This window comes from Haliotis rubra, unplaced genomic scaffold, assembly GCF_003918875.1.
Source record: "Haliotis rubra isolate DU_JTF1 unplaced genomic scaffold, ASM391887v1 Scf116, whole genome shotgun sequence".
Taxonomy (NCBI): Eukaryota; Metazoa; Mollusca; class Gastropoda; order Lepetellida; family Haliotidae; genus Haliotis; species Haliotis rubra.
The window spans coordinates 145,299-158,432 of NW_025765070.1; the positions used below are offsets into that span (position 1 = coordinate 145,299).

At 40.3% G+C, this 13,134-nt stretch overlaps 1 protein-coding gene across 1 annotated transcript in view; it reads left to right on the forward strand.

The window, feature by feature from the left end:
• LOC124255986 (centrosomal protein of 128 kDa-like) overlaps positions 1-13,134 on the forward strand; it is a 92,512-nt gene that overhangs the window by 61,180 nt on the left and 18,198 nt on the right. Inside the window, 4 exon segments of the mRNA XM_046689930.1 lie at positions 1,556-1,633; positions 2,489-2,548; positions 6,257-6,428; positions 6,995-7,044. Coding sequence (XP_046545886.1) covers positions 1,556-1,633; positions 2,489-2,548; positions 6,257-6,428; positions 6,995-7,044 — 360 coding nt within the window.

Here is a 13,134-nt window from a genome sequence, read left to right on the forward strand (position 1 = left end):
CAAGGTGGACTTAACTTTCTCTGGGTGCTTCTTGTATCCAGCTAAAAAGTGAATTATTTGTTTTGCAACAAGGTGGACTTAACTTTCTCGCTTCTTGCTGATTACGGCGCTGATTATTTCTGGATGAAACTTGCAGGCCATTTTAGTGGTGAACTGGTGCTTTTTGATGATATGAGTTATTGAAAAATTTTGAACAGCATTATTTTTTTCTTCACTGAAGTGACGTTATCCAATCTCTATGAGGTGAGGTGAGGTGAGGTGAGGTGAAATTGGGTTTAACGTCGTGCTTGAGAATATTTCACTCATATGACGACGTGCATCCGTGTGTATGTGTACGTGCGACTGCTTGTACTAGCCCAGACTGAAGCTGGTTTTATAGTGCTAGCCCACTGAGATACCATGCCGCAGTGAAGCATGAATACCCCACTCAGACACAGTATACTAACTCCGAGCAGACCAGTCCATGTTGTACCCATTAATGGCGAAAAACCAGGCAGGGACCAACAAGTACCATATTTTAACGTCTTTTGGTATGACGCGGTCGGGGATCGAACCCGCGACCTTCTGCTCTCCGGGCGGACGCTCTAACCACTACACCACGGAGGCGGTCCTCCAATCTCTATGAGCCCCAAAAGGGGTATAAGTAGCCAAACTCCAGTTTCACCTTGAGGAGAAGAAGTGGTACTCATACTTAAAAGTTACTGAGATCTGTGTGTGGTTTTACAGACATTTAACCACCAAGCCACTAGAGGAAGCTCCCATGCATTTGGCAATGAAAACTGGATATTTATTAACTGACAGCCTTAGTAAAGAGCATGTATTTAACATTTTATGCAGGAGGTTGACAGGATTGTACATGTGGGGGTAATGTGGAACTTTGTTGCTGAGAATCACCAGTTGCATCAAGAGACCACGGTCCATGCCCAGTCTTGGTTTTAAGACCATGAAGTCACAAGGCCAATAGGAAACAATCGGTCTTCCTCTAAGAATACTGTGGTTTTTTAGTTGAGGGCAACCACCTTGTAAGATCCTGCGTCCTCATGTCAGTGAACACACCAGTGTTTTGAAGTAGTGAGGTTATATGTCATACATATATGTTATATGTTGTACATATTTGATATTTTCCTTAAAAGGGTTATGAATTACAATGTATTCTGCTGCTTACAGTTTTAATTCTAATACAAGTTTTGCAAATCTTTTACATGTTTCTTCATGCAATTTCTTTCACCATGGATATATTTTGCATTGGGACTAGACAGGAGACCAGTCTAAATTGGCACTAATTACGTCATAATCTTCAAAGGGTAACTGGCCTGTTTAGCTCAGAAAACAAAGGCCTCATAATAGCACATCAACACTAGTATTGAGCATTCTACTTTCAATGTGAGAAAAATGAGTGTATATTTTCGTATGTTGATGTTAACTAAATCTAAAATATCATTTTGTTTCATATAATATCATTTGAGTATACACTTCCCTGTTAACCTGTCATTCAAATGGTTAGTTGAGTTAGACTGCTTTGATACCTTTCTAGAAGGAGATGTTTTGTCTTCAGCATATCGTCCAGGAGATGGCACTGGAAGTGCAGGCAGTGTTGGAGGCAGGGAAACTGGATGCAGTGTCCAAATACCAGGTGAGTGTCTGGATATGGAGGCAGTGTCCAAATACCAGGTGAATGTCTGGACTAGGAGGCAGTGTCCAAAAAACCAGGTGAGTGTCTGGATATGGAGGCAGTGTCCAAATACCAGGTGAGTCTCTGGATATGGAGACATTGTCCAAATACCAGGTGAGTGTTTGGACTAGGAGGCAGTGTCCAAATACCAGGTGAGTGTCTGGAAATGGAGACAGTGTCCAAATACCAGGTGAGGGTCTGGACATGGAGGCAGTGTCCAAATACCAGGTGAGTGTCTGGACATGGAGTCAGTGTCCAAATACCAGATGAGTGTCTGGACATGGAGACAGTGTCCAAATACCAGGTGAGTGTCTGGACTTGGAGGCAGTGTCCAAATACCAGGTGAGTGTCTGGACATGGAGTCAGTGTCCAAATACCAGGTGAGTGTCTGGAAATGGAGACAGTGTCCAAATACCAGGTGAGGGTCTGGACATGGAGGCAGTGTCCAAATACCAGGTGAGTGTCTGGAAATGGGGACAGTGTCCAAATACCAGGTGAGTGTCTGGACATGGAGACAGTGTCCAAATACCAGGTGAGTGTCTGGACTTGGAGGCAGTGTCCAAATACCAGGTGAGTGTCTGGACATGGAGGCAGTGTCCAAATACCAGGTGAGTGTCTGGACATGGAGACAGTGTCCAAATGCCAGGTGAGTGTCTGGACATGGAGGCAGTGTCCAAATACCAGGTGAGTGTCTGGACATGGAGGCAGTGTCCAAATACCAGGTGAGTGTCTGGATATGAAGTGAGTGTGAGTCACATTGTGTCTTTTTACATTTTTTGAGGAAATAATTTTCACATGAAGTTTTTGTTCTTTCAGCCCATCAATGGTTTGATGAAAGGAGCCAAGACTATCATGTACCTAGTCACAGAGATGAAGGTATGTGAAGACTGCCATGTCAATGCAGTTCTGGTTGTCAAATCAAAAATGTTTGGCTGAACTGATTGAAAGAGAAAGGCTTTGAAATAATGTACAAGCTGGGGGATTTGTCATCTTCTGATGATTTAGTTTTGCTACCCCTCCCTTTTGTCCAAAATTGAGAAAAATAAAATGACCAAAATCGATAAATAACAAAAGGCCTCACTTTAGGTGCTCTTTGATATATCTGCTAAGTATTGAAGAAAGATACTGAACGGCTTTTGAGTTATGCTCCGGAAACAAAATGATTATGGATACAGACGGTCGAGGCGTCGACTATATCCCCCCGCACATGTAAACAATGATGTTCAACTGAATGTAGACAGTGATGTTGGACTGAGTGTAGACAGCGATGTTGGACTGAGAGTGTAGACAGCGATGTTGGACTGAGTATAGACAGTGATGTTGGAATGAGTGTAGACAGTGATGTTGGAATGAGTATAGCCAGTGATGTTGGACTGAGTATAGACAGAGATGTTGGCCTGAGTATAGACAGTGATGTTGAACTGAATGTAGACACTGATATCGGACTGAGTATAAACAGTGATGTTGGACTGAGTGTAGACACTGATGTCAGACTGAGTATAGACAGAGATGTTGGCCTGAGTATAGACAGTGATGTTGAACTGAATGTAGACACTGATATCGGACTGTGTATAGACAGTGATGTCAGACTGAGTATAGACAGTGATGTTGGACTGAGTATAGACAGATATGTTGGACTGAGTATAGACAGTGATGTTGGACTGAGTATAGACAGTGATGTTGGACTGAGTGTAGACAGTGATGTTGGACTGAGTATAGACAGTGATGTTGGACTGAGTATAGACAGTGATGTTGGACTGAGTGTAGACAGTGATGTTGGACTGAGTATAGACAGTGATGTTGGACTGAGAATAGACAGTGATGTTGGCCTGAGTATAGACAGTGATGTTGAACTGAATGTAGACACTGATATCGGACTGAGTATAGACAGTGATGTTGGACTGAGTGTAGACACTGATGTCAGACTGAGTATAGACAGAGATGTTGGCCTGAGTATAGACAGTGATGTTGAACTGAATGTAGACACTGATATCGGACTGTGTATAGACAGTGATGTCAGACTGAGTATAGACAGTGATGTTGGACTGAGTATAGACAGTGATGTTGGACTGAGTGTAGACAGTGATGTTGGACTGAGTATAGACAGTGATGTTGGACTGAGAATAGACAGTGATGTTGGCCTGAGTATAGACAGTGATGTTGAACTGAATGTAGACACTGATATCGGACTGAGTATAGACAGTGATGTTGGACTGAGTATAGACAGTGATGTTGGACTGAGTATAGACAGATATGTTGGACTGAGTATAGACAGTGATGTTGGACTGAGTATAGACAGTGATGTTGGACTGAGTATAGACAGTGATGTTGGACTGAGTATAGACAGTGATGTTGGACTGAGTCAAGACAGTGATGTTGGACTGAATGTAGACAGTGATGTTTGACTGACTCAAGACAGTGATGTTGGACTGAGTGTAGACATCGAGTGTAGAAATAATGGCCGGCCCGGAGGTCCAGCGCCAGTTGTTATTGTATCGGGCCCTTGTGGCCTCTGGTAAATTATCTGTCAGGGTTTCTTTTCAACTGGAATCTTTCCCATATGATTTTCTTTATTAACATTCGGGAATCATCCACGATCCATCATGTTACAATAACTTACAGTTTCATTTCCTGGTATTTCAGCACTTTGCGCATAGGAATGTCAACACCCGTCTTTAACAAATAAAAACGCCATAGGCTTCGCTAATTGATTTTGTAGAAACAGTGTGAAACGGTGTACAGTGTAGTTGATGTTGTTTTTTTTTGTTTGGTTTGACTTTACCAAAATTGGCCGCAGATTTCAATCAGGGCCTGTAGATTTTAAAGCCTGCAGATGGTAGCAGGCCTTGATGGCCAACTGGCAAATTTAAGTATTGCAAACACTGGATGGGACCTGTTACTTTGATATGTCACATTCACTGTTTGGCCAGAATAACAGGAATGATGGATTGTTGTTTCAAAGTGTTGAACCTGACGTGTGTCTGAACATGATGATGTATGACTTACGTGGCCAAGCATGTGATACTTACTGTCACCATGACCAGCACTGTCAGTCAATCACAGGACTACAGTGAATACAGTACAGCTCATCCATCTCCATAAAATAATGCTGAAAATAATAAGATGGGGCAAGAAGTTATAAATACCCTTTTCTGGTCATATTTTGATAAATATATATCATAGGGATGACCATCTTGTGACATTTCATGAGTGTTGCCCTGGTGTAGATTAAAATTTCTCATAAGATGATGTTCTGTTTCAATGAACATTAAATCGTCTGGCAACTTTTTGTTATGAGCCATTCCTGTTAGCATGGTGCAAGCTGTGACATTGTGTTTCATGAACACCTGATAACTAAACATATATTGTCAAGGAGATGGTTTCTTGAATATGAAAGATGCATTGTTTAATTTTGGAATATATGTTCTTTTACTGAATGTTATGTAAGCACAGTTCCTTTTTAACAATAAGTATATATCAACAACGTCATAGGGCAAACTGAAGTTAAATACCTAGTGCAGGTTCTGATTCCTTCTGGTGGGTGTTCTGTGTCATTGGGCAAGCTGAAGTAAAATACCTAGTGCAGGTTCTGATTCCTTCTTGTGGGTGTTCTGTGTTGTAGGGCAAACTGAAGTGAAATACCTAGTCCTTCTGGTGGGTGTTCTGTGTCATAGGGCAAGCTGAAGTGAAATACCTAGTGCAGGTTCTGATTCCTTCTGGTAGGTGTTCTGTGTCATAGGGCAAGCTGAAGTGAAATACCTAGTGCAGGTTCTGATTCCTTCTGGTGGGTGTTCTGTGTCATAGGGCAAGCTGAAGTAAAATACCTAGTGCAGGTTCTGATTCCTTCTGGTGGGTGTTCTGTGTCATAGGGCAAACTGAAGTGAAATACCTAGTGCAGGTTCTGATTCCTTCTTGTGGGTGTTCTGTGTTGTAGGGCAAACTGAAGTAAAATACCTAGTGCAGGTTCTGATTCCTTCTGGTGGGTGTTCTGTGTCATAGGGCAAACTGAAGTGAAATACCTAGTGCAGGTTCTGATTCCTTCTGGTGGGTGTTCTGTGTCATTGGGCAAACTGAAGTAAAATACCTAGTGCAGGTTCTGATTCCTTCTGGTGGGTGTTCTGTGTCATTGGGCAAACTGAAGTAAAATACCTAGTGCAGGTTCTGATTCCTCCTGGTGGGTGTTCTGTGTCATAGGGCAAGCTGAAGTGAAATACATAGTGCAGGTTCTGATTCCTTCTGGTGGGTGTTCTGTGTTGTAGGGCATGCTGAAGTAAAATACATAGTGCAGGTTCTGATTCCTTCTGGTGGGTGTTCTGTGTCATTGGGCAAGCTGAAGTGAAATACCTAGTGCAGGTTCTGATTCCTCCTGGTGGGTGTTCTGTGTTGTAGGGCATGCTGAAGTAAAATACCTAGTGCAGGTTCTGATTCCTTCTGGTGGGTGTTCTGTGTCATAGGGCAAGCTGAAGTGAAATACCTAGTGCAGGTTCTGATTCCTTCTGGTGGGTGTTCTGTGTCATAGGGCAAGCTGAAGTAAAATACCTAGTGCAGGTTCTGATTCCTTCTGGTGGGTGTTCTGTGTTGTAGAGCAAGCTCAAGTGGATGCGTATGGAGCTGCGAGACAGGATCCTGCGAGAGCAGCGGCTTCGGCAAGAGTTCCGACAAGCTCTCACATCCAATGATATGGATCGTAAGTTCCTGTTAGTAGAGCTGGCTAAAAGAGATGAAGAACTGGATGACATAGCAGCTGCCAAACAAGGTACAGCTTACACAGTTAGAATGTCATTAAGCCATTTGTGAAAAAAATTGTATTCTGTGTGAAACCTTCTACTGTTTGAACGGAGTTCACGTATGCTTGTAAAGGCCTTGAATTTACCAGTCTGGTGTTTGAACTTTAATTTCTGTTAGGCTTTGAAAGGACTTAAAATTTGATTGAATGTCTTGAATTTGTCCACTGCCAAAAGTGAGATTTTGTCGTGGTGAACTTGGGAGTTGATGTAATGATAATCAGTCCATGATAAAACTTGGTTGGTGGTCAAAGCATGCCATTACTTGAGGTGTATTAATGGCGTGGGACTCAAATCTAACTCTTATCCATCTTTTGCACACAAACCAAACGGTGTTCACATCAGTGCTAGAGGTTTCACATTAATGTGCATCTCTTGCACCATTTTGTCAGTGGGCATATCCCAGTATAATATACACTTGATTATACATTTGAAGTAAGGGCTTCATTCAAACAGGTAGCTACCTGCTAACTTCCACTAAAAACTCACTCATTTATTCTCATTGTCTTAATTTACTGACCCTGTGTATGTGTTGCAGAGTTAGCCTTCAAAGAAGTTGAAAGCAAGAATACTGTAGATGCTCTGGAGGTGAGTCCTGCTGTCACAGGTAGAGAGTACCACTCCTTCCTTTATGTACTTCATACAAGTAGAGAGTACCACACCTCCCTTTATGTACTTCATACAAGTAGAGTCTACCTTTCCTTCCTTTATGTACTTCATACAAGTAGAGCGTGCCACTCCTTCCTTTATGTACTTCATACAAGTAGAGCGTGCCACACCTTCCTTTATGTACTTCATACAAGTAGAGTCTACCTTTCCTTCCTTTATGTACTTCATACAAGTAGAGCGTGCCTCTCCTTCCTTTATGTACTTCATACAAGTAGAGCGTGCCACACCTTCCTTTATGTACTTCATACAAGTAGAGAGTACCACACCTTCCTTTATGTACTTCATAGAAGTAGAGAGTGCCGCTCCTTCCTTTATGTACTTCATACAAGTAGAGCGTGCCACTCCTTCCTTTATGTACTTCATACAAGTAGAGCGTGCCGCTCCTTCCTTTATGTACTTCATACAAGTAGAGCGTGCCGCTCCTTCCTTTATATACTTCATACAAGTAGAGTGCACCACTCCTTCCTTTATGTACTTCATACAAGTAGAGTGCAACACTCCTTCCTTTATGTACTTCATACAAGTAGAGTGCACCACTCCTTCCTTTATGTACTTCATACAAGTAGAGTGCACCACTCCTTTCTTTATGTACTTCATACAAGTAGAGTGCACCACTCCTTCCTTTATGTACTTCATACAAGTAGAGCGTGCCGCTCCTTTCTTTATGTACTTCATACAAGTAGAGCGTGCCACTCCTTCCTTTATTTACTTCATACAAGTAGAGTCTACCGTGCCTTCTTTTATATACTTCATACAAGTAGAGAGTACCACACCTTCCTTTATGTACTTCATACAAGTAGAGCGTGCCACTCCTTCCTTTATGTACTTCATACAAGTAGAGCGTGCGACTCCTTCCTTTATGTACTTCATACAAGTAGAGTCTACCTTTCCTTCCTTTATGTACTTCATACAAGTAGAGCGTACCACTCCTTCCTTTATGTACTTCATACAAGTAGAGTCTACCTTTCCGTCCTTTATGTACTTCATACAAGTAGAGCTTTCCTTCCTTTATGTACCACTCCTTCCTTTATGTACTTCATACAAGTAGAGAGTACCAGCCAGCACTCCTTCCTTTATGTACTTCATACAAGTAGAGCGTACCAATCCTTCCTTTATGTACTTCATACAAGTAGAGCGTGCCACTTCTTCCTTTTTGTACTTCATACAAGTAGAGCGTGCCACTCCTTCCTTTATGTACTTCATACAAGTAGAGCATGCCACTCCTTCCTTTATGTACTTCATACTAGGCGTGCCACCACAAGTAGAGAGTACCACACCTTCCTTTATGTACTTCATACAATTAGAGCATGCCACTCCTTCCTTTATGTACTTCATACAAGTGTACCACTCCTTCCTTTATATACTTCATACAAGTAGACTGCACCACTCCTTCCTTTATGTACTTCATACAAGTAGAGTGCAACACTCCTTCCTTTATGTACTTCATACAAGTAGAGTGCACCGCTCCTTCCTTTATGTACTTCATACAAGTAGAGTGCACCACTCCTTTCTTTATGTACTTCATACAGGTAGAGTGCACCACTCCTTCCTTTGTGCACTTCATACAAGTAGAGTGTACCTCTCCTTTCTTTATGTACTTCATACAAGTAGAGTCTACCTTTCCTTCCTTTATATACTTCATACAAGTAGAGTTTACCTCTCCTTCCTTTATGTACTTCATACAAGTAGAGCGTGCCAATCCTTCCTTTATGTACTTCATACAAGTAGAGCGTGCCACTCCTTCCTTTATGAAATTCATACAAGTAGAGCGTGCCACTCCTTCCTTAATGTACTTCATACAAGTGTACCACTCCTTCCTTTATATACTTCATACAAGTAGAGTGCACCACTCCTTCCTTTATGTACTTCATACAAGTAGAGTGCACCACTCCTTTCTTAATGTACTTCATACAAGTAGAGTGCACCACTCCTTCCTTTGTGTACTTCATACAAGTAGAGTTTACCTCTCCTTCCGTTATGTACTTCATACAAGTAGAGTGTACCACTCCTTTCTTTATGTACTTCATACAAGTAGAGCATGCCAATCCTTCCTTTATGTACTTCATACAAGTAGTCTACCTTTCCTTCCTTTATGTACTTCATACAAGTAGAGCGTACCACTCCTTCCTTTATGTACTTCATACAAGTAGAGTCTACCTTTCCTTATTTTATGTACTTCATACAAAAAGAGCATCACACTCCTTCCTTTATGTACTTCATACAAGTAGAGCGTGCCGCTCCGTCCTTTATGTACTTCATACAAGTAGAGCGTGCCACTCCTTCCTTTATGTACTTCATACAAGTAGAGCGTGCCAATCCTTCCTTTATGTACTTCATACAAGTAGAGCGTGCCACTTCTTCCTTTTGTACTTCATACAAGTAGAGCGTGCCACTCCTTCCTTTATGTACTTCATACAAGTAGAGCATGCCACTCCTTCTTTTATGTACTTCATACAAGTAGAGAGTACCACACCTTCCTTTATGTACTTCATACAAGTAGAGAGTACCACACCTTCCTTTATGTACTTCATACAATTAGAGCATGCCACTCCTTCCTTTATGTACTTCATACAAGTAGAGCGTGCCACTCCTTCCTTTATGAAATTCATACAAGTAGAGCGTGCCACTCCTTCCTTTATGTACTTCATACAAGTGTACCACTCCTTCCTTTATATACTCCATACAAGTAGAGTGCAGCGCTCCTTCCTTTATGTACTTCATACAAGTAGAGTGCAACACTCCTTCCTTTATGTACTTCATATAAGTAGAGTGCACCGTTCCTTCCTTTATGTACTTCATACAAGTAGAGTGCACCACGCCTTTCTTTATGTACTTCATACAAGTAGAGAGCACCACTCCTTCCTTTGTGTACTTCATACAAGTAGATTGTACCTCTCCTTTCTTTATGTACTTCATACAAGTAGAGTCTACCTTTCCTTCCTTTATGTACTTCATACAAGTAGAGTTTACCTTTCCTTCCTTTATATACTTCATACAAGTAGAGTTTACCTCTCCTTCCGTTATGTACTTCATACAAGTAGAGTGTACCACTCCTTTCTTTATGTACTTCATACAAGTAGAGTGTACCACTCCTTTCTTTATGTACTTCATACAAGTAGAGTTTACCTTTCTTTTCTTTATATACTTCATACAAGTAGAGTGTACCACTCCTTCCTTTAGGCAACCCTTTTTAAATAACTTGGATTACAGATTTTTTTTTTGAACTGAAATGCAGAGTCGGAGGAGGGGGGGAAAAATCACTGCAGTTGTGTGTTTTTTTGGGGTGGGTGGGGGGAAAGGGTGCTTCGACCTGACATATCAAAATATATAGTAGGCAGGGAACACTAATAAGCAAAATGTTTCTGACATATCAGGCCTCAAAATTGTGACTAATGATTCATTTATTTAATCTGTCAATTTTCACAATGACTGAAAACACTTATTACATTTCAGATGACCATATATTATCGACAGAGTTAGAATTAGAAACTATTTTTCGCAATGTTTTTTTTTAATTAAAAAGATTCTCAGACACATCCTTCGGCAACGGGCCCACATCAAAGATGTCAATGAGCAAAGTAGTAAAACGATGTTTCGAGGAAATTGAACAAATTGAATAAACTCATGAATTAAAATCAACAACTGTACTCATAAAAGTTGTCAAAACGTACATTATAAATTACTATTTCCATCTTTTTTTTCTGCGATCATGTTATGTAAGTCAAGTGACATCTCGGCTTTCGGCGCATCAGACTTCATGCTTAATATGTTTAATGCTAAAATATTTGAATAAAGCATTATTATCACAGGTTATAACCTAGCATGATACGTCCTCTAAGTTCCATAATTTACGTATAGGTGGTGATAGTTTGCTTAAAACGTTCAGAATAGCATGATTTTACCCAAAACATTTGTCTAAATCCATTGCTGTAATATGATTGGCTGCCTTAGGTCACATGCATGATTTTGACCAGTAATGATCCTTATAGCAGACTGTGGCAAAAAAGCGTGATTAGAAACCAATATTTATCCAATAAAATAGCTTTTTACAACTGCGAAAATACTCCTGGCAATGTTGCAGTGTATCATTGATGTTCAGAACTTTCGAAAGAATCATACAGTGTTCCCTCCCATGCTCCTTGAAATTCTATTTTGCTCGAAAGAAAAAAAAAGGATAGAATCGTGCATGCATGCATGCCTGCGTGTTGTCAAGGTTAAAGGTGTATCAAGATCAAAATCTGTCAGATTCCCATTGTATTTCGTACCTGCCATTTGCAGACGACGCTTAGAGGGTGCTGTAGTCAGAGGCACGTAACTCTTGTTTGTTTACCACACCAACGAGAACGATCGCAAATGCCATGTCGGTGAATATTTCCTAAACGGGGTAAAAATTGCAAACAAATATCTCGTTGTTTATTCCATTTTTTCTCCCAAGTCATGTTTGCAGAATAATAAGCAAATATTTGTCCAGTTGGTGGGAAACAAATCGGCAATTTCCATTTTGTGTGTGTGTGTGTGTGTGTGTGCAGTTTTCCAAAATTTAGGGTCGCTGGGTCCATATTCCAAGTTAATAAAAAAGGGGGCCTTATGTACTTCATACAAGTAGTGTGCACCACTCCTTCATTTCATACTTCATACAAAGCTCTGCTTGAGGACAGTGTTGTCCATTGTCACATCTGTAAAGGAATTTGTAATTTCCACAAACTATTAAGATAATATAAGGAGAAATCACTGTGTCATGGTAGTGATGAGAGAAATGTTTCTTCTTGTTGTTGACCGCTGATGTAGGTGAGGTCAACTTTCTTGCCCCAGGTGAGCGTCACAGCTGCAATGCAACTGCACAAACACTGTGTGGCTTTTGAGTTTAATGCACACCAATACAATCAGGAATATATATCAGATATGGTACTGCACACCTATAAAATCAGGAATATATATCAGATATGCTACTGCACACCAATACAATAAGAAATATATGTCAGATATGGTACTGCACACCAATACAATCAGGAATATATATCGGATATGGTAATGCACACCAATACAATCAGGAATATATATCAGATATGGTAATGCACACCAATACAATCAGGAATATATATCAGATATGGTACTGCACACCAATACAATCAGGAATATATATCAGATATGGTACTGCACACCAATACAATCAGGAATATACATCAGATATGGTACTGCACACCAATACAATCAGGAATATATATCAGATATGGTACTGCACACCAATACAATCAGGAATATATATCACATATGGTACTGCAGATCAATACAATCAGGAATATATATCAGATATGGTACTGCACACCAATACAATCAGGAATATATATCAGATATGGTACTGCACACCAATACAGTCAGGAATATATATCAGATATGGTACTGCACACCAATACAATCAGGAATATATATCAGATATGGTACTGCACACCAATACAATCAGGAATATATATCAGATATGGTACTGCACACCAATACAATCAGGAATATATATCAGATATGGTACTGCAGATCGATACAATCAGGAATATATATCAGATATGGTACTGCACACCAATACAATCAGGAATATATATCAGATATGGTACTGCACACCAATACAATCAGGAATATATATCAGATATGGTACTGCAGATCGATACAATCAGGAATATATATCACATATGGTACTGCACACCAATACAATCAGGAATATATATCAGATATGGTACTACAGATCGATACAATCAGGAATATATATCAGATATGGTACTGCACACCAATACAATCAGGAATATATATCAGATATGGTACTGCACACCAATACAATCAGGAATATATATCAGATATGGTACTGCACACCAATACAATCAGGAATATATATCAGATATGGTACTGCACACCAATACAATCAGGAATATATATCACATATGGTAATGCACACCAATACAATCAGGAATATATATCACATATGGTACTGCACACCAATACAATCAGGAATATATATCACAT